The following is a 22,494-nucleotide window of genomic DNA, read 5'->3' on the forward strand; positions in this document are numbered from 1 at the left end:
CTCAGCTTCATTACAATATTGGGTTGGACACCAACTATATATGTGGATCCATAGTGGGCTTAACCTAACATACCTAAGCCCAAAAGAAGAGAACCTAAGGCCCAATAGGCTTGTTGTCTAACACCCCCCCATAAACTTGAGGATATATTGTATGTAGCCCAAGTTTACAAATGTTTGTTTTAAAAACAGAAGGATCCAAAGGCTTTGTAAAAAGGTCTGCAAGCTGTTGTGATGAAGACACCGGGAGTAACTGAAAAAGTTGTTGTTGAAGTTTTTCGCGAACAATGTGGCAGTCGATTTCGATGTGTTTCGTCCGTTCGTGGAAAGAGGAGTTGCTGGCAATGTGGATTGCAGAGGCATTATCACAATAGAGTGTAGCTGGAGTTTTGAATTTGATGTGGAGTTCTTGTAGGAGATTGGTTAACCATTGAAGTTCGCATACGGTTGAGGCCATAGAGCGATATTCAGCTTCGGTTGAACTGCGAGATATGGTTGGTTGCTTCTTGGATTTCCAAGAAATGAGAGAAGAGCCTAAGTATATACAGAATCCTGTGATGGATTTTCTTGTCTCAGGGCAGGTGGCCCAGTCAGAGTCGGAGAATGCTTTTAATTGTAGTGGAGAGTTGCTGGGGAAGAAGAGACCTTGTGCTGGAGAACCTTTGAGATAACGCAGAACACGGAGGGCACTGTTGAAGTGCAAATCTGTTGGGTTGGACATATGTTGACTGAGTTGTTGTACAGCGTAGGAAATGTCAGGCCGCGTGTTTAATAAGTAAATCAGTTGGCCAATGAGTCGTCTATATTTGGTGGGTTCTGAAAGAGGAGTGTCGTCTGTTGTGTTGAGTCTTGTGTCACGGGTCATTGGTGTGGAGGCAGGTTTGCATCCAAGAAGTCCAGCTTGTGACAACAGATCGAGTGTGTATTTGCGTTGGTTGATGTGTATTCCCGTTTTGTTGCGGGCAATCTCCAGGCCAAGGAAGTATCGCAGAATTCCCAGGTCTTTAATATGAAAGTGCTTATTGAGTAATGCCTTTGTGTGATCAATTATGGTGATATTGGTGCCTGCAATAAGAAGGTCATCAACATAAATGAGCACAAAAGTAATGTTATTATCAGAATGGTTAATAAACAATGAGTGATCTGAAGAACATTGTGTAAAATGGTTTTTCAAAAGGACTGTAGACAATTTTTGAAACCATAGTCTACTGGACTGTTTTAAACCATAAATAGATTTTAGTAATCTGCAGACTTGATTAGGATATGATGGTGTAATGCCCTTAGGAAGAGACATATACACCTCCTCATTCAATTCTCCATGTAGAAAAGCATTGTGAACATCTAATTGGAAAAGGTGCATGTTTAAAGAAGAAGCAAGAGCAAGGACAAGTCTTACAGTTGTGAGTTTGATGACAGGTGAATAAGTTTCGAAATAGTCAATACCTTGGATTTGAGTGAAACCTTGAGCAACTAACCTGGCCTTGTGTCTCTCTAAAGTACCATCGGATTTGTATTTTGTCTTATAGACCCACTTGCAACCTATGCACTTCTTACCTGGTGGCAGTGGCATGAATTGCCAAGTTTTGTTGTTGGTTAAAGCTTGCAGCTCATCATTCATGGCTTTGTTCCAATGAGAATGATGGCTGGCTTGCTTATATGAAGTAGGGTCACAAGAAACAGAAATGGCAGATACAAAATTGAAATATGCAGGAGAAATAGATGTGTATGAAATGAAATCAGATATATCATATATAGCATTGGTAGAGTAATTATTGCAAATGAAGTCCTTAAGGTGTGCAGGGGCAGATTTAGCTCTATTTGATTTTCTTATCTGAGGAATGACGGGGTCAGGGTTGGTGTTATCAGTACCAGGAGGTTCATTGTCATTATGAGTTTGTTGGGAAGATTGTCCTGTGTGTTCAGTATTAGGGGTATTGTTAATAATGTTAGTGGGGGATGTATTGGCAGGGTCAGTAATGAGGGGAGAATTTGTAGTGAATTTGGCACTGTCAGGGCTGGGTGTGAGGTTATTAGTAGTAGTTGTGTGTGAGTTTGGTTCAGGTGTGGTAGGGGTGGAAGGGAAGTCAAAAAGAAAGGGGATGGTGGTGGTATCATTGTCACTGATTTGTTGGTCATTGTTGGTTTGGACAGATGTAATGTATGGTGTATATGGGAAGATTGTTTCATAAAAAACACAGTTCCTAGAATTAAAAATTTTTCTAGATTGGAGATCAAATAGAAGGTATCCTTTGATGCCTAATGTAAATCCTAAGAAAACACATTTAGAAGCCCTAGGGTCTAATTTATCCCTTTGTCTTTGTAATGTGCTAGCATAGGCAAGACAACCAAATGTTCTAAGGTTGTTGAATGTAGGAGGAGTATTGAAAAGAAGGCTGTAAGGTGTTTTGTTTTGTAAAACAGGTGTGGTCAGCCTATTAATGAGGTAAGTAGCATGGCATAAGGCATATGACCAGAAGCTTTTTGGCAAATTAGCATGAAAAAGGAGTGCACGAGTCATATGAAGCAGATGCCTATGTTTTCTTTCAACAATGGAGTTTTGTTGAGGTGTTTCAACACAACTCCTTTGGTGTATAATGCCTAGAGAGGAGTAGTATGAGGGCATGAGGAATTCTGTCCCATTATCACTTCTAATGGTTTTAATGGTACATTTAAATTGTGTGTGACAATATGCAATAAAATTTTTGATATGAACACGGGTTTCAGATTTAGAATGCATGAGTAAAGTCCATGTATATCTAGAGTGATCATCTACTATAGTAAGAAAATATGTGAAGTTATCTAATGAAGGTATAGATATAGGGCCCCATATGTCCATATGTATTAAATCAAAGCAATGATAAGAAACAGAATTACTTGAAGGAAAAACAAGTTTGCATTGTTTGGATAGATGGCAAGCATTACAAGCAGTAGTTTTATGAAAAGAAATGTTCTCAAATTGTTGAGACATATTATGTAAAACATCCACAGAAGGGTGGCCTAATCTATTGTGCCATAAGGTATTGTTTTTACTAGAAACGGTGGAATTGATAGAAATGGTGGAGTGTTGTAAGTCATTAAAAGATGCAGTAGTACTGAGAGGTGTTCTGTGCAGAATGTACAGGTTATGTATTTGTGTCACAGGTCCAATCCTCTCCTTGGTACACACATCCTGAATGATACAAGAATTGTGTGAGAAGGAGATGATGTATCTAGGATTGCTACACAGTTTTGAAATAGAAAGGAGGCTAAATCTAAATTCAGGTATGTAATATACATTTGCTAATTGAAAGCAGTTATCAAATGTTATAGTGCCATAATAATGTGCAGATAAAGTAGTGTTATTAGGCAGGTTAATAGAAATGGGTGATATAGATGTTATGTTGGAAAAGCAATGAATGAATGGGCATACATGGTGAGAGGCGCCAGAGTCTAAAATCCACATAGAAGGGTTATTAAAAATACTACCTGTTTGAGTAATACCTGAAATGAGAGATGTTCCAGAATTTTCAGTTGTGTTTGTTGTGGAAGGTTGGGTGGCTTTGCGTGATTGCTGTAGGAGATGCACCAGGTGCTTGTAATCTTCCTTTGATATTCCTATGTCCTTGGACGGATTCTGTGCAGCTTTGTTATCAGAAGGATTCTTGGGATTATTGTTTCTGTAACCTGGTGGAAAGCCATGTTTGAAGTAACATGTATCAATGGTGTGATTGGTTTTCTGGCAGTTAGTGCACACCATTGTAGTTTTGGAATTGGTTTTAGGTTTAGGTTTGGCATTGGTACCGGTTACAGCAAGAATGGTAGGGGATGCTGCAGAAGGAGTGACTTGTTGCTGAGCAATTAAGGAGTATATCTTGCTAATGCTAGGGAGTGGATCGAGAAGCAAGATTTCGGTGCGGATATTGTGATAACTATCGTTCAATCCTTTCAAGAAACATGTAACATATTCCATATGTTTGTAATGACGAACTGCACGGGCTAGGTCACAGGTGCAAGGAATGGGGCAAACGCAAGCCGGGATAGGTCGAAGATCTTCTAATTCATCCCATAGGATTTTGAGGGCAGTGAAATATGCAGACAAAGTGCGATCGCCCTGTTGAATAGAGTGTATTTCACGAAGAAGGTCTGAGAAGCGAAAGTGATTACCTTTGGTGAATCTTTCACGAAGGTCTTCCCAGAGATCGAAGGCGGAATCGAAGCAGATTGTGCTCTGAGCGATGTGAGGCGATAATGTCCGATTGATCCAAGAGAGCACCATGCTGTTGGCGCGTTCCCAAAGTTCGTAGCTTTCATCATTCAGAGGGGGTTTCTTGATTCGGCCATTGATGAAGGAGAGTTTGTTCTTGGATGTGAGAGCCCGACGCATCGCTTTGCTCCAATTGTGATAATTGTTGTCGTCAAGAGGAGGGGAAACGATGGTAGCGCCGGGATTTTCTCCAGGATGGAGGTAGTAGGGGTTTCTAGGGTTTAGGGTTGGGTCTGTGATTTTGGTTTTGGGTGACGAAGGGATTTCGGAATCGTGATCGGAATCTTGATCGGAAGCCATGGATGAAGGTTGAAGAAAATGAAAGCAAATTTTTGTGTTGCGGAAGCGAAAGATGCAGGTGAAAGAGGAATGGTGATTTGGTCTACTGATACCATAATACAAGATGATGGTGATTCATCTTGTTAATGAATGAAATGCAGAAAAAACCAGAAGCAAATGAAATTGAAATTGGAAATAGTTTCCCGCTCAGCTTCATTACAATATTGGGTTGGACACCAACTATATATGTGGATCCATAGTGGGCTTAACCTAACATACCTAAGCCCAAAAGAAGAGAACCTAAGGCCCAATAGGCTTGTTGTCTAACAGAGTGTAACTTGTGGTGTAACTTTTTGGGTGTAATTTGATTCCTCCTTAGAGAAAGGAGGGATCAAATTACACTCGAAGATTTACACTCGCTTAAAAATTTCATTTCAAATAAATATTTTTTAAAACAAACTGTTTGGTTGAAACATATTATCGTATAGATCATACCTAGTTACGAAAAATAGTTATATTGTTTACCCAGAATATTAAAAATACATTGTATGCAACAAATATTGCATGAGACCTACTCATGTTGTAACTTTAATATTTTGGATAAGCAATATGATATTCTGTGATGATTTGTTCCATACATTGTATTTTTAAAATTATGAATAAACCATGTAATCATTTTTTACTTTTTTTTATTTATTATTTTACTCTAACCCCTCGGTTGTTTTAAAAACTGAGATGATAATTAAGTATTTTTTATTTGTATCAAAAATATTTTTGATTATAGACTTCAATTATCTTACCAACAAATACATGCAAGATCCGTACATGAAAGAGTTTTCTTGTATTTTATCTTGACCAGAATATCAAAGAATTGAAGATCCAACATATGATCTTCATGGATAATTAATGTAATATTTTTTGTAACACTATAACTAGTTTTATTTAAAAAAATGTAATATTATGGTAAACACTATGACGAGATTTATTAAAAAAACTAATGACCCCTCGGTTTTTATGATAACCCGAGATAAAAAATGTGCTAGTTTTTATAAATAATAAAAGTGCAGAAATTGCGTGTTAAGTCATTAATTTTCTTCGAGGTCATTAGTTTTTAAGCGATGTAAAGGTTTATTATGACTTAACAAATGGGTCATTAGTTTTTTTAATAAATCTCGTCACAGTGTTTACCATAATATTACATTTCTTTAATAAAACTCGTTATAGTGTTTACAAAGAATATTACATTAATTGTCCATAAAGATCATATGTTGGTTCTTCAATTCATTGATATTTGGGACAACATCAAATACTGAAAAACTCTTTCATGTATGGATTTTGCGTGTATTTGTTTCTGGTGAAAAAAATGTAAGATAATTAAAATCTATGGTCAAAAAATTTTTTGGTACAAATAAAAATTCAATAGAACAAAACTTAAACCCAGATGATTTTCTACTCTTGCAATCCATTGAAGAGAACTTTTCCAAGTTTCCTTAGGTTTCATATGTTTCATTTAGATTTCCAATTTTGTAAGAGAACTTATATAAGGGACATCCCTTAGGTTTCACGCAGATAATGATGGATTCATGAGTGTTGATAACCTTTAAATGGACGACAAAGATTTGTTTAAGGCCTTTGATTAAAAATAGTGAAAAAAATACTTAACTATCATCTCTGTTTTTTAAACAACCGAGAAGTTAGAGTAAAATAATAATAAAAAATTCAAAAATAGTTACATTATTTCAGATTGCATACCCAGAATATTAAAATTACAGCATGAGTAGGTCTCATACAATATTTGTTGCATACAATGTATTTTTAATATTCTGGGTAAACTATGTAATTATTTTTGTTATTAAAAATTGCTATTTTACTCTAACCCCTCAGTTTTAAAACAAAATCGATGGGTTAGATTTTTTATTTTAAAAATGGTTACATTGTTTACCCAGAATATCAAATATACATTATATGCAACAAATCTTCGTAGAATATCAAAATGGTTTACGCAGAATATAAAAAATGCAGCATGTACAGGTCTCATACAAGGTGGTAGAGATTTGTCTTGAATGTCAGACATGTCTTCACCAAGATTGATTGTTGATGATATCAATCACTGCTTTCACTAGCGTATACAATTGGCATGCTTGAAATGCATCCAACTTCTAATCATGTGTTTGTTCCAAAAATTGGAAAATGTTTTTTCGGCCCTTGTAATCCATCGGTAAAGACCTTTAAGAATAAATCATATTGTCTCCGTTTCTTTTTAAATGTCATTTTATCATAAAGTTCTTCAACCAAGATATTGGATTGTTAGAGTTATTTTTCATATTATACCCTCATTTATTTTCTCTTTCTTCTCTCTCTTTCCAGTAACTAATTGTGAAAATAATTAATTTTTTAGAAAATGTGAAGTGGAGTTATTTAGAAAGTAAGGGTATAATTGACAAATTATAACATTAAACTATAAAAACAACACTTAAAGTTAAATGGAAACACAAAAATTCTTCTAAAACGACAATTAAAAAGAAACGGAGGGAGTAGTTGTTCAAAACCTTTAACAACATCAACACCATTGTTTGAGATGGATTGCAAAAGCTCAAAAAATATTTTGTTCAAAGTAGAAGAACATTTTTTTTCCAGTTTTGCAATCCATCCTATAAGATAGTATTAGGGTAAAATATGTTCAGCGAGTGTTTTATAGTAAAATTTGAGTATTCTATTCCTCGATTTATAAAAAAAACCAAAGGGTTAAATAATTTATTTTACAGTGGTTAACAAATAAAAACATTAAAGTGCATTAGTTGAGATTAGAAGCTTGTTGTGAATGGTATGTCATCTCGATTTTTATAATAACCGAAGCAAATATATATATATATATATATATATATATATATATATATATATATATATATATATATATATATATATATATATATATATATATATATATATATATATATATATATATATATATATATATATGCCCTAAACCCTAAACTCTATGGCGCACCATAGAATAAAATCTCGATTTTTCTCTGGATGACGTGGAAACTTCATAATGAAAATCGTTATTTGCAGTAGTGAATGGAATAAAGATTATACTTATTCAATTAAAAACATGTTAGTTGCGAGAGAAAATATTAAATTCAAACCAATAATACACAAATTCAAATTGAAATTCATAAGAGTGACAAATAGCAACAAAAAAAAATACTAACTAATGAAATTCCAACAAGTTATTTTTATTTTGTTGTTTTTTCATATATTCTTGCAGTCGTAAATGTTAAGAAATGTGGTTGGGCCAAACTCATTCATACAAAACTGGTTGGTAGGGTGAGAATTGCCCCCACTTGTAAGCACATATTCAGGTCATATATTATCCGATGTGGGACTCATAACACACCCCCTCACGCCCAGAACTAGACAACTGGAGCATGAAAATAATAGGTGGTCCACCGAATCTTAAATGAGACTTTGATACATGTTAAGAAATGTGGTTGGGCCTAACTATTTCCTACAAAACCGATTGGTAGGGTGAGGATTACCCCCACTTATAAGCACATGTTCACGTCATATATTGTCTGATGCGGAACTCTTAACAATAAATAGTGATAAATTATTTGATATACGTACTATATTATTCTAATTTTAATTTCATGTTTATTTGCAAATTTAAAAAAAAATTATATCGCTCATTTGACTCAATTTAATTGTATTTTCTTTTTAATTTTACAGATTTATTGAAATTTCTCGTGCATTGTATATGTAGACGACTAGTTATCTAAATTTGTGTATAGTGTACATATTCAAAGAATTCTAACAAATAAAAATCGGAAAAGTAACAAATATCTTTATTTGTGTTGTAAAAATTTGATCAAAAATATTGTATGTAGCGTAAAAATAAAAATGGAAAAAACAACAAATATCTTTATTTGTAGAAATAATTTATAATAATGTTTTAATTAAATGTATATCAATAAACAAGTTTAATATTTTGAATACATACACAGTAAATTTTATGAATTAAATCACAAAAATAAAAAATAAAATTATATTTTTATTTATTTATTATTTTTTAGAATTTATTTTCAATTTTAATGAGTATAAATAGAGGAGCATGTGAGTTATTTTCATTACCATTGTCTTCTCATATATCTCATTCTCATAGTTGGAGTTATACCTTTCAGTTTCACCATCTTCTCATTTTTCTTGTTCTTCATTGCAAGAAACTTTTGTGTCTCTTTTATCATGATGGACTTGAATGTCTATAGAAACGGAGATTCTGAGGACACAGATCTTGGCTTTGCCTTCAACGATTCTAGTTTCTCTGATAGAATCATTCAACTAGAAATAATAAAGGAACTTATTGAAGTTTGCCCTAATGTCAAGAGTTCCTCCACTAGTGCTAATCAAACTAGCCTCGGCAAAAGGAGAAGGGAGGACATCCAGAAAGACAATGGTATACACTAATATTTTTCTCCAATTTCTTAACTTCTATGTGTTTTTTGTTTTTCTTATTGCTAAAATAATTGTACATGGAGTCGGGTCCTCATGTAGATTGATTATTTGCCAAATATTCATTGGTTGCTTGAAGAAAATTATGTACATTTATTGTAAAGATCCGCTATCAATAAATGGTTGATAAATCATCCTAATTTCTTCTATTTAAGAGGACACACATCTTTTGTTCACTTTGATTGATGTTGAGCCATGCAACACCGGTCATGTGTTATTTGATCTTACCATGGCTCAACGATCAGAGTTGTTGCAGTGTGATAACAAGTTCCCGAGTTTAATTTGTGGATTCAGCCTTCTGCAAATGTTTCACATATGCAGAGCTGTCTACAACGAAATTACAATGGGCTCGTCGATCCTTCCCTAAGTCCTTCATTGGTGGGAGTTTTATAGCACCAGATTGGCTTTAGTTATGTCTAATTACCTCATTTTTGGGACATGTTCATTGATTTTAGAATTTTGTCTATTGTTGAGTCAAGAGCAATACCTGAGTTTTTTCAATACTTTATATTTTATTATGTGTTATGTCTAAAATATTTTAATAGTGGATTCTGGTGATTCTAGTTAAATATGATTTGGTTTACATCATTATGATAAGAGCCAAAGAAATAATAAAACATGATTATGTGCATTGGTATTTTTATACACGTTTTTCACATACTAACACATGCTCTCTCCTATTTTTAGTAGAAGACTTATTGTTGGACCAGCCTGATATACAAGATTCTGCGGCGTGTAAGCCTCAGGATTTAGAGGTGGATGTAATGGTTGATGCATCCACAGCTGGTACTTGGATAATATAAAAAATCTTTTGCATAGTTTTTTCAGTTTCATCATTTTTATAAGAAATACCATGGTTCAAGTCATTAAAGAAACATCTTGTTGTTGGTTTGACCATGCTTTATTAGAACCTTGATTTTTTTGACACCGATTGTGCGACTTGATAATCTTATTTATAATCTATGAAATTGCACAATCTTGAAAATAATTGTGAATTGTGTCAGTACACTCATTTAATTGCTTATGTGGCAACATGATCTTAAGCTAAAAAACAATTTTCTTTTGCTTGCAACCTAAACAATTCTTTTCTATAAATTTGAAGTTTTTAGTTCGGCTCACTGATTTGAGTTTGGTTATTATTAATATAGATGATGAGACTGCCAATCCCACAAATGTTGCAGATTCTCTCACGGACTGCTCTCCAATACTTAAAGTGAGAACAATACATATTGACTCTTCCATCCTGGCTGCTAAGAGTATGTTCTTCTATAAGGTAGATGTCTTCATTTTTTTAGTTTGATTTTAATAATTTAGGTTTTGTTTGCTTAGTTATGTGTGTAATTTTCCAGCTCTTCTCTAACGGGATGAGGGAGTCGCGCCAAATGCACGTCACCCTGAAAATCCATGCATCTGGTATAAACATATATTAAATGCTATTCAGATTGTCTACTTAATCTGATTTGTTTTCCCAATAGTTTGATTTCTAATGCTGATTTATTTTGCATGAGACAGAGGAAGCTCCATTCATGGAGCTTTTGAACTTTATGTACAACAGTTCTCTAAAAGCGACCTCACTACCTAGATTGTTGGACGTCTTCATGGCGGCCGACAAGTTTGATGTGCCGTCCTGCAATAAGTATTGCAGTCGGAGATTGCTGAATGTACCCATGACAACGGAGTCTGCGTTGATCTACCTAGAGCTTCCTTTGAGTGTGCGAATGTCTAATGCTGCTCGACCATTGGCTATAGCAGCAAAACAGTATCTTGTTGCTCGTTACAAGGACATCACAATGTATGTTTATTTTTTACCTCTTTGTTTAAATTAGTCATATGATTAATATAACTTATTTTAAACCTACTTTTTTTTAGAAATGACCATATGCCCTGAGCAAAGCTCATAAGAAAAACAAAACAAAAAATTATATTGTATTCTATGTACTATCAAAGAATACAAAGTTCAAATATTTTTTAGGAAAGGATGGATATATTTATAATCATCTAGTGAATCGTTGTTATTTTTTGAACGCTAATAAGTTTTATTATTGACCAGGCATCAAGAGGAGCTGATGGAATTGCCACTTGCTGGGATTGTGGCATTGTTATCTAGCGATGAGCTGCAGGTCGCATCTGAGGATGTAGTGTACGACTTCGTGCTGACATGGGCTCAAACACAGTACCCTAGTCTCGAAGAGAGGAGAAAAATTCTCAGAGCAAATCTTATCCACTTCATCCGCTTTCCGTTCATGACCTGCCCCAAGCTGAAGACGGTCCAAACTTGCAACGACTTCGACCATGAAGTCACTTCTAAGGTAGTAATTGAAGCCTTGTATTTCAAGTCTGAGGCACCACACCAGCAAAAGATACTAGCTGCGGAATCTGCTTCCACTAGCCACCTTTTCATTGAGCGTTCATACCTGTACCGCCCTATTAAAGTTGTGGAATTCGAACATCCACATCAACAGTGTGTGGTCTACTTAGACCTAAAACGGGAGGAGTGTGCCAACTTGTTCCCCTCTGGTCGCGTCTGTTCACAACCCTTCCATTTAGGCGGTCAGAGGTTTTTCTTATCAGCGCAATGCAATATGGACCCGTATCGCTTCTACCATTGCTTTGGCTTGTTCTTTGGCATGCAAGAGATTGGCTCTGCCAACTTCAGTGTTGACTATGAATTTGCTATTCGGTCGAGGCCAACCTTAGAATATATCAGAAAGTATAAAGGAAACTTTATATTTAGCGGAGGAAATGCAGTCGGTTATAAGAACTTTTTTGCTACACCATGGACATCATTCATGGCGGAGGATAGCCTCCTCTTTATTAACGGCTTTCTATATTTTAGAGCAGAGCTAACAATCAGGAAGCAAGCAGAATTTCAATAGTCCTATAGTTTGGCAGCTCTGGTATTTTGTAGCACTTTTCTTATTTCTTTTTAACCTTATGTAATATTTAGTTGTAATATGTTTCAATAGTACATGGTAGCTAGTGAAGCATAGTTCAACGTCTAAAATGTCCTGCAATCAAAATGTCCTACAAAACTTGTGTTTGTATGAATATTGGGATCAACGAATTTAATTTTGTAACATTTGTATTTGTTGTTGTTTGGTTAAAGTTGAGTTTGAAATGAAATTAATTTTGTTCAGATTTTTTTTATTAAGTGAGTTTGATTTAGAATTGAAGGTTAATATTTAGGGTTAAATACGTTTTTAGTCCCTATAAATATGCGACCCTGCATTTTTAAAAATATGTAATTGTTATTATAAAATTATTAATAAATAAAAATATTTAAAAATAAATAGGTAGCAAATCATCAATATGATAAATCCAATATGTTCGAAAATTATAAATATTTATAAATATCACTAATAACTATAAATATTTATAAATATTTTATTGATTAAAATAAAAAAAGGTATTGTGGTGATAGAAACTTGTGAAAATAGTAAATTTCAGTGGTAAAATTCATACGAGTTGGAGCTGATTTACAAATATCACTCTCATTATTTTCTTATAATACAGTAATAAATTAATAGTTTTAGTGGTTAAACTCACACAAGTTGCATTATAAATTACAAAATGAGAAACTATGATGATTAATGAATAAAATCATTTTAATTAAAAAAGCTTATATATATATATATATATATATATATATATATATATATATATATATATATATAATATTATATTTATTTATTTATCATATTAAATAATTTTTTATTATTTCATATTTTTCATACAATTTTTTATCACGCTCTTAAATTTATATTTTATACTTCTGACTAATTCTAATCAATAATATATAACTTATTTATCTATGATGAACTATATTTTTATAATTTATACAATAATAATAAATTGGGATCAATGAATTCAGTTTTTTTAACATTTGTACTTGTTTTTGTTTGGTTAAAGTTGAATTTGAAATGAAATTAATTTTGTTCAGATTTTTTTTTATTAAGTTAGTTTGATTTAGAATTGAATGTAATTATTTAATATAGCATAAAAGTTTTCAATGGATCTTTAGAGCAGAATAGTTAATCCTAATACAAAGAAAAACAAAAATGTTTGTGATGGAGGTTCGTGAACAAGTAAGTACATTAGAACATAATACTAAAAGTAATATTTGAAAACATAATATTAAAAATAAAAACAAGATTCATAAAAGCAATCCTAAATTATTGGAAAATAATTGATATAAAATCTATTATACTTACAACTTATAATTAATAACTCTATTTTAGAAATTATTAACTAAGAAACTCTATTTTAAAATGATAATTGGAAAATAAAATAATTTAGAAAATAAAATTTTAAAATAGAAATTATTAACTAAGAAACTCTATTTTAAAGTTGAATAAAATTGACAGAAAACTAATATCACTTTGTTAGAAATTATTAATTTAAAAACTATATATCTACTAAATATAAGGTACAATGTAAAATATATTTGAAATAAATATAATGTACAATGTAAAATATATTTGAAATAATGAAGCAAATTGTTGGAAGAAAATCACAATAATTCAACAACACAAACTCTCCTAACTATCACAAGCAACTTAAAAACAATTTTAAAAAAAAAGTTTTTTCTTTAGCCACCTCCCTATGGGGGTCACCCCCAGCGAAAAACCGAAATTACCCCTACTTTAGAAATGAACTTCCGAAGCACTTCTTTTTTTAAAAAAATTTCCACAATTCGGAAGTGCATCTCCGAAAACACCTCATGGGGGTGTTTTCGGAGATGAACTTCCGAAAACACCTTTGTTCAGATTTTGGGGGGTTTCGGAAATGAACTTCCGAATTATGCAGAAACTGATTTTTTTTTTAATGTTTTTCACAGTCTCGTATTTTTAATTAAAGGAAACCGGGAAATAAAATAAATGACATATAAACAGAAAAAACTAATATGATAAACAAATAATATATACAAGCCGATCCAAATCCAAATAAAAATAGTGTGCTAAAGATACAATCCGAAAACAAAAAATAAATAAACCCGACCACTACTGGGTGTGCCTAACCCTCTCACCCTGGGCTCTCCTCTACCGCCTGTATGCCGCCGCACGGCCCGCATCAGTGACGATCATCTCCATCACGGCGACTGCCTCTGGACCGCCCTGATGAACCACACCTCGATCCAACGCGTCCCGCCCAAGCATCTCTATCCGCTGGCAGATCGGCAGGAGATCAATGGCGTGGTCATCCTCGGCCTGCTGGTTCTCCAGGATCTCCTCGTGTGCTGGCCTAGGAGCGCCGGGAGCGTCGGGTGTCAGCAGAGGATGAGACACCCAGTAGAACCATGTGACGTACCCCTCCACACTGTGCCAATCCTGGGTGACCCGCATGAGACGGTACTCCTCCGGTACCACATGATGCTCCCAATCGTCCCACATGGCAGTGAGTTACACTCTGGTCACTGTGTCGGGAGCAGCCTCGAAGGGTGACCTGGGTATCATCTGCACGAATCCGAACTGCCGCATGCACCGCTCAGGGAGACACCGGACCATGATGGTAGTCCCGCATGCCAACCAGCCTGAATATAGAGATATGCCGTCAAAGGGGACAATCTGAGTGTAGTCGCTGAACGGCCTCCAGGTGATGTCGTCGTGCATCGTGCGGTCCAGGTACCCACGGTATGGTCCAACCGCATTGTTCCCCCTCTGGAGAACGTATCTGGCGGCCCTGGGCATGGCGTCAACGTACGTAGGATCGATGTGGAAGTCGTGGGTGCGGGAGAAGTAGGAGATGATCCAGCTCTGAAACATAAATAAATACGAAACATAAGTAAATACGAAACACAAATATGAAACATAAATAAATACGAAACAATTAAAATGAAACGTACCATGAGTAGTGTGCAGGATCCAACCAACTGCCTCGTCCTCCAGTTGGAGGCCTCATTCAGCTTCTGGTAGAGGTATGCCAGAGTAGCTGCCCCCCAGTTCCACTGGTGAATGGTATCCAGGTCCATGAAGTAGAGGAGGTAGGTCACGTCGACGTACCTTGCACTCTTGTCCACAAAGCATGCAGCGCCTACCACATGCATGTACCAGCACCGGAGAGCGCAGCCGCGGTGATACTGTGTGAATAGATCGTCACCCGCGACTTCGGCATCAGTCGCCGCGTCTAGGTGGAGCTCGAAATATAGCGGCTCAGTGTGGTGAACCGGATATGAGGCCCAGATGTCGTGGCGCACTCAAAGTCAGCAACTTCGGGCTCCATGCCAAAATAGAGCGCCATCCACTGACTGGCCTCGACCATCTGGACCCGGGAGTGGGTCAACAGCGGCCCCCTGATGGGCAGGTGGAGAAGACACTGCACATCATGCAAGGTGATCGTCATCTCCCCAACCGGCAAGTGGAAAGAAGACGTCTCCTAGTGCCAGCGCTCCACATATTCCCCCTGCATGTCGTGGCTGATGGTGGTGTAACCCGTCATGCAGAGCCCGCTAAGCCCTGAACCTCGCACCGCGTCGTTAAACCACTGAGCTGCTGGTTTAAACAGACTAAAAATCTTCCGGGCGTGGTTCACCATTTTCAAAGGCTCTCTCTCCTGTTACAAAACAAAACAAATAAAAGCATATGTTAAATAGACCGTTAAGAAAATATCGAATAAACGTCTAAATTATAAACGGTTAAATTAAAAAAAATACCTCTCCCTCCCAGATACGCCGAGCGACGTGGTCGCGGTAGGATATCAGCACGGAAGTGTTAATGGGCCCTCCCGGGTAGCTGTCCTCCTGCTCATCCTCCTCCCCAGGTGGAGGGTCAACATCTGGTACCCCCTCCGGCTCAAGGTATGGCACTGCCACCTCCTCTTCCTCCTCCTCTCGCTGGCGAGAAGAAGATACCCGAGCCAGCCGACTCCTAGATCCAGATGAAGAGGTACCCTCTCCCACGTCCACGGGAACTCGCACACGGCGTCCCCGACCCTGCCCCCGTCCCTGGGTCGACGCCAGCTACGCCACCGCCCGCTCGCGTCTAGCCGACGCAGTCTGGGTCTCTCTACCCTGTCTAATGCATGCTGATTGGTTGCCTGACATGTTCTTGTAAACAATTGAAATTGATTAATATGCGAGACAAAAGAAAAAACAAAAAAATTGCACTTCTGATACAGTTCGGAAGTTCATTTCCGAAAACTGGGATGGAGGTGTTTTCGGAAATGAACTTCCGAAACACCCCTGCGCAGAACTTCTCTGCAACCTCCAATGGCAGACCCCAAAATCAAACTTCAAAACAACCCATAATGCTTCTAAACAACCTAAATACTACTACCAACCTACCCCTATATCATTTATGCAATTGAAAACAACCCTAACATGCATTTGAAATATGAATCTAACAAATATAAAACTTACAAATTGAGTGATTTGAGGGCTTTTGAATGTAGTATAGCAAGGTGATTGGAGCCTTTGATGCAGCCTTGGAAGTGTGTTAGCAGAAAATCTCAGAGTTGAGTTTGATATTGGGTTAGGGTAAATGATTTGGGGGGAGGGGGCTGTTTTGCTTAATCTGCAAAACGCGCAATATTTCGGAAATGAACTTGCGAAATGGTGTTTTCGGAAGTGCATTTCCGAAATGTCAAATTTTTTTAAAAAAAAAGGCGCTTTCGGAGATGCATCTCCGAAAACACCTTTTTCTTGCATTTCGGAAATGCATTTCCGAAGTCAGAGGTAGTTTGGGTTTTTCAGCAGAGGTGGGCTAGAAGGTTGGGAGGTGGCCAAAGAAATTTCCAAAAAAAAATACAACAAACAACACAACATATTTTAGTTTGGAAAAACTCTCTTAACTATAAGTAAAGCACCATGGGATCCGTAGGCCAGTTAAAATCTCCACTATAATCAACAAAGGATATAAGTAAGATTCTCTCTAACACTAGTTAGAGGGATACATAAACATCATCAAGATGTACAATCAATCTTTGAATACAACAAGAACAAAGAGAGAGACAAAATAATCCAAAAAACACCAAGAAATTCTGACCTCAAAGATTGACTGACAGACTAACTTACAAAGATCATAATTCAATCTCCACCGTTCAGAATTTGCTCATATGAATCATGAATACTGTGTAAAAATTTTAGGACGATCCGACCGTTGGATTTTGTGCAAGTTCCAATTTCGTAGAACTGCTCTGTGTTAAAATGGAGTTGCGAAAATAATGGTTACTCTCTAATTTTTCTTGTTGTTTCTCTCACACAATGCATGAAAGACATAATTCTCTTTGTTGAGTAACAACAAATGAGTCACTGCAAATAAGAGGGAATAGCCTAACAAAAATGTTCCGTAAATAGAATTGATTGGAAATAGTAGATTCACAATTCATTGCGGTGGTGAAGAGATGATTAACCTACAAAGCTATCAAAGCTATCACTTCTACGTTGAAGTCAATAAAAAAGTGAACAAAAAATAGAGTTTGAATGAAGAAGAATTTGATGACTTTCTCTTCAAATAATACAAGTGGTTGGCAACTGAGTGCTCGTGATAAGGCGTAAGATACAGTTGGCCGTTCGATTGATCTTGGACGGTTGGAAGAGCATTCGCATGAGAAATACCCTGCTCCTTCGAGAAAAAGAGTCCATGTATTCTATGTCAGATGCTGCCTTGTTAACATTCATATAACCAAACCAACATATATGTGTGTATAAAATTACTAATTCATTTTTGATCAATTTCTCTTGAGAGATAATGAATATAACTCTGATCTTCATCCATCTAACCATGTAAAATTACAATAAAATTCTCTTCTACAAAAAGGTTATTTCTAAAATTGCCCTCATAAAAAAAACTAGTTTACTTGATCAAAAAGAGAATTTTCTAGTCTTTGACTGAGACTTATGTTCCTCTAACCATGCTTCAATCAATTTTGCCACAATTTTGCCATAAATATATTGTCTTTTACTTCCCTAGCCAATGTTGTTTTCCACTGTTTTACAGGACATCCCTTAACATTAATTGCTGAATGAACACATGAATCTTCCCTGCAAATACTCTCAGGATACACCTTATCACCATCTGATGAAATGGAAATGTTTCCAACTAGGCTCTGACTTAAATAAATTCTCTTTGTCCTGCATTTATCACTTTCTGGTAGACCTTGTTTTGTCTCACATGGCATGTTTTTGAGTTTGGTAAGTCCTTTTTCAGCATTCATTTTCTCTTCAAAAATGTCGGTACAAGCTTTCTTAGAAAAATTATGAGGTGAAGTTATTGTTTCCTTTAGTTTAAAGGAATCCAATGAATGTAGGCAAGGGTAAATTTCCTTGACCTTCTTAGTGGAGGAGTTACTATATTTACTCGAGTCAATAGATTGCTTTGCTAGAAGAAATGTTTTAATATCAACGTGTAATTTATCGACAATTGAATGTGTCTGTGAGAGATCATTACCACCGCGACTGTCATGAAGTAGTTTCATTTGCGTGCGCTCGTCAAGCCAAGCTTCTGAAATATGAAGTATTAGTCTGTCAAGGCTGCTATTGTTTTCGATGTGGTTTTTATTCGCATTATGCGTTATAGAACGTACTTCATGTTCATAATCTTTTACTCCTTTAGCAAAATTGTCGCACAAATTTTCCAAAAGGATACTTGTTCTTTTCTCTCTTTGGAGATCTCTCAAACTACAACAGAACAAAGACTTCACTTCAGAAAGCTCCCTGGCAAGCCTCCGATATCGGCTTTCTGAACTCTTTTTTAGCCTCCTTTCGTCTTCAATCTCTTTCTTGACAGATTGAATTACGGCTTTGATCATATCACGCTCTTTGATTTCGTTAACACGTCTGTCTTCTGTTATTTGCTTCATTAAGCTCTCCATTATCTGCCTAACTCTTTTTCTTGTGCTTGAGAAAAATCTAGTTCGTTTATCAGCGTTTTCGCTGTTGCTATATTTGATGCCTACTGTTCTTCAAGACACCACATACAATCGAGAACCTTGACTAACTCTCTCGAAGATTTTGACTTGCAGCTTTACATCATTTTCTGGTGTAACCTGTTTTAAGCAATTAACACATTCATCCTCTCCAAGCTTAATCCACTCTCTGATGGTTGTCCATTGAAAATGTTGGTCTTCCAATATTATTTGTGACAAATTACACGAGTTTTAGTACAATCACAATATTTAAATAACACTGAAAATATAAAAATCTTATATCTGGATCCCTAGATTTGTACATAATATCCAAACTAAGTTATTGCGAAATATTTACACAAAATCGCCTTGAATATTCCTACCTATATCTTGAGCGATGGTCTGTTAGAATATTGGGAAGAACTCCCACCTTATCTATAGATTTCCATACTACACTACCAAGATGAACTTGATGAGAAGAACCTTCTTTTTTTCATTGGAATTTTCGAAACCACCCATAAGACCACACACCTTGCGAACCTCTGAAATCTTAAACTAATCTTCAAAAAAATGTTAAATTCAATAACTTAATCTCCTCAACAATCAATGATCTCCATATATGAGATTTGGATCCATGTGACATTGGAAAGAGAAAGAGATAGAAGTTGATATAAATTATTTGCAAGTATTCAAGAAACATTCAAAACTCTTTTGAAAGTATTAGAGAGTAAGTGGGTTATGAGTTTTCAAATCAATATTAGAAGTGAGTGTTTTCTAACATTGTGAAGGTTTTGAGGGAATATGGTATTTATATGTGCTGGAGGAGATCTAGCATGAAAATGAAAACAAAATGGTGTATGATGTAAGAATAAGATTGATTATCCATTTGACCTTGAGTTTTGATGATAACTTTACATGGTATCTTAGAGAATAATTGTGTACTCTAATGGTTTATGTCTAGTGTATAGCTTTTGCTAAACAGGTTATAACTCTAGTAAGAAGGCGTGTGACGTTATCATGTTATGAACTCAACACTCTGAAAGAATACCTTTGGTGTGTTACAAAGTTAAGTCAAGATTCTAGAATGATTTTTATGCGACGGTTCTAAGGAACGTTAGTACAAGAGCTTCTGATCGTGACTTTGCAAGGAAGCTTTTGAGGCCTTCTAAAGCCTTGCTTCTGTTGTTCTGAGTTCTGATGATGCTGAAGACAATGTTCTACTAAACAAGTTTTGAAGAGCTGAAGACATTACTTCTGAAGACCAAGTGCTGAAGACTCTGAAGACAAGGTTCTGCTGAAGAAGTTTTGAAGACTCCAAGACTTAGGTTAAGAAGACTCAAGTTATGATCCTTCTACAACATGCTTTAATCAACATACATTAGAAGCCTACGAAGATATAGAAGACTGTTAGTTCCAAGATTTTGTGATTGACATTAATTTTTCTAAAACATGGTTCATAACTGATGTTGAGTAAGTGTTGGAGCGGTAAAGCGGCAAGCAAAAAGTAATAGGTTTATTATTACAGGGTGATATATGTTATATCGTATCGTAGTCCACAGAGATTGGTAGAAAAAACTGTCGTTCAATGTTCTCGCGTTCTAAGTTTCATGATTGGGTACGGAAAGTAAATGCGTGAAAAGTAAATAAAAGCAAATAAATAATCTTAATAGTCTAAGAGAAATAGTTATGGAATTGCATTTAGTTCTACCCGTCGAACACTTAAATATGAAGATCTATTGCTCAACACTCACAATAGGCATTAAAATCACCGGGCATCATTCGAGACGCCACATCAGTGTCCATTTCTGCAACACCGACGAGAGCTCAACCGTACTATTCACATCGACGATTTCCCATCCGACACAAACAACACAGAGGCATTAAACTCGATACCCATTACGATTATTAGCCCCATATCTATTTCTGCAATTCGTTAGTGTGACACTTTGGTGTGTCCTGATGGCCCTTGAATATGATCGAGGAGACATTAGACTGCCATGTGATGTCATTAAGCACTAATTTTCCCTTAGAACCCTATTTGAACTTGACTTTGGCCAATAGGAAGTAGAAAGATGGCTGGCTTGGGATTCCTGACCGAAGCTGGTTGATACTCGATGCTACACTCATTGAGATCAATCTTTCAAGATGTTTTCGGTCAGCCATTCGAGCGCTGACTGAGATAATAGTTTCGAGAAAGATTCGTGATATGAGCTCCCTAGAACCCGGTTACTATTTTAGGACATGGTCAACCAACTAAACTTCAGTGGGGAGGGTACTTACCTATGGACTCCATACAAGCCTTTAAACCTAAGGACACTTGTGTGACTTGATTGTTATCTAACCACTTGATTTCCTTGCAGGTCTTGTTTGTAGGACTTATTTGTCCTTACTATCTCATGCTTTTCCTAACGCATAACATCTGCATGACATCATAACATAGCATGTTAACTAACCCTTTCAAAGATCTTAGGAATTTAGGGCGCAAAATTTCAGGTGCTATTATCAAGGACTGAATTCCTATCGAGGGGCGAGAGTTTCAAAATAAACTCAGAATTGGAGAGGTGTCTGATCATAGTAAAAGAATACAATGCCATGAATGTGAATGATTTTTCTTCAACCAAGACAAACATGCAAAGAACAAGGAATAAAAATAATGACACAATATTTTTATCCTGGTTCACTAATAACGAAACTACCTCCAGTCTACCCGTCAAGGTAATTTTGTTTTCTGACTAGGACTTAATCCACTATAACAAAACTGATTACACACAAATTCCTACTGTCAATGTCTTCTTGAGACTTCTGACTATACCGTAGTCTCAAGGAAAAATATCAACTCACAAGTTGAAATACAAATGTGTGTTTACAAAGATGCATCTCGATAAGAAGATTACACAAAATAAACTACATTGAAATAATACAACAGTGTTAAGAGCAAGATATGAACAAAAATTCCTTGCTTTACGACTTTTAACTTAATAACCCTAATGTAATTATAGTATCAGTGAACAATCCACTATAGTTGAAAAACACGGGCCTTAATAACCATAATGTAATTATAGTATCATTGAACAATTCATCACATTTTGAAAAAAGTATCTTAGTAAGATTGCGTTACATTTAATTTGTAGAGAAAAAGCCACATGAATTGAATCTCAATAACATTTGGTTGAAAGCATGCCCTACCAACTCTAGAAGATGAAAAAGATTAAAACAAAACAAGACACTAAAAATAATTTCATAAACACGAAATGAACACCGATCAAGTTTAAAATAGATTTCAAAAATGTTATTTAAAAACAAGAAAAATAAAAAAACATAAAAAAGTTAAGAGTTTTGAAGAAAAAATATTTGTGTATACCATTGTCGTTCTGCATGTCCTCCTTTCTCTTCCGTGAATTAAATTAACTTTAATAATTTCATGAATAAAATGATGGATGAAAATCTATTTCATCCCGTCTTCGAATCGGCCGACTCTCTATGTCGCACAGATAAAATATCCAACAAACACAATTAATTCTCAAAATATAATTATCCTAATTCAATTAAAATTCTTAATCAATTATCTAAATATAAAAACACAAAAACAAGGGATTATATGCAAATTGTAATTTTGTTTTCTT

General features: G+C 35.6%; 2 protein-coding genes across 2 annotated transcripts; one reads left to right on the forward strand and one right to left on the reverse strand.

Annotated features, from left to right (window-relative positions):
- The first annotated feature begins 8,767 nt into the window (after window positions 1-8,767).
- LOC131615143 (BTB/POZ domain-containing protein POB1-like) lies at window positions 8,768-11,907 on the forward strand. The gene is made up of 6 exons (XM_058886636.1): window positions 8,768-8,975; window positions 9,719-9,817; window positions 10,180-10,304; window positions 10,381-10,444; window positions 10,544-10,823; window positions 11,082-11,907. The coding sequence occupies exons 1-6, from the start codon at window positions 8,768-8,770 to the stop codon at window positions 11,905-11,907; spliced, it is 1,602 nt and encodes a 533-aa protein (XP_058742619.1).
- Window positions 11,908-17,887: 5,980 nt separating this feature from the next.
- On the reverse strand, window positions 17,888-18,838 carry LOC131615144 (uncharacterized protein At5g41620-like). The gene has a single exon (XM_058886637.1). It carries the CDS (start codon window positions 18,836-18,838, stop codon window positions 17,888-17,890), a length of 951 nt encoding a protein of 316 aa, XP_058742620.1.
- Window positions 18,839-22,494: the final 3,656 nt, after the last annotated feature.

Source organism: Vicia villosa, linkage group LG6 (genome assembly GCF_029867415.1).
Source record: "Vicia villosa cultivar HV-30 ecotype Madison, WI linkage group LG6, Vvil1.0, whole genome shotgun sequence".
NCBI lineage: Eukaryota > Viridiplantae > Streptophyta > Magnoliopsida > Fabales > Fabaceae > Vicia > Vicia villosa.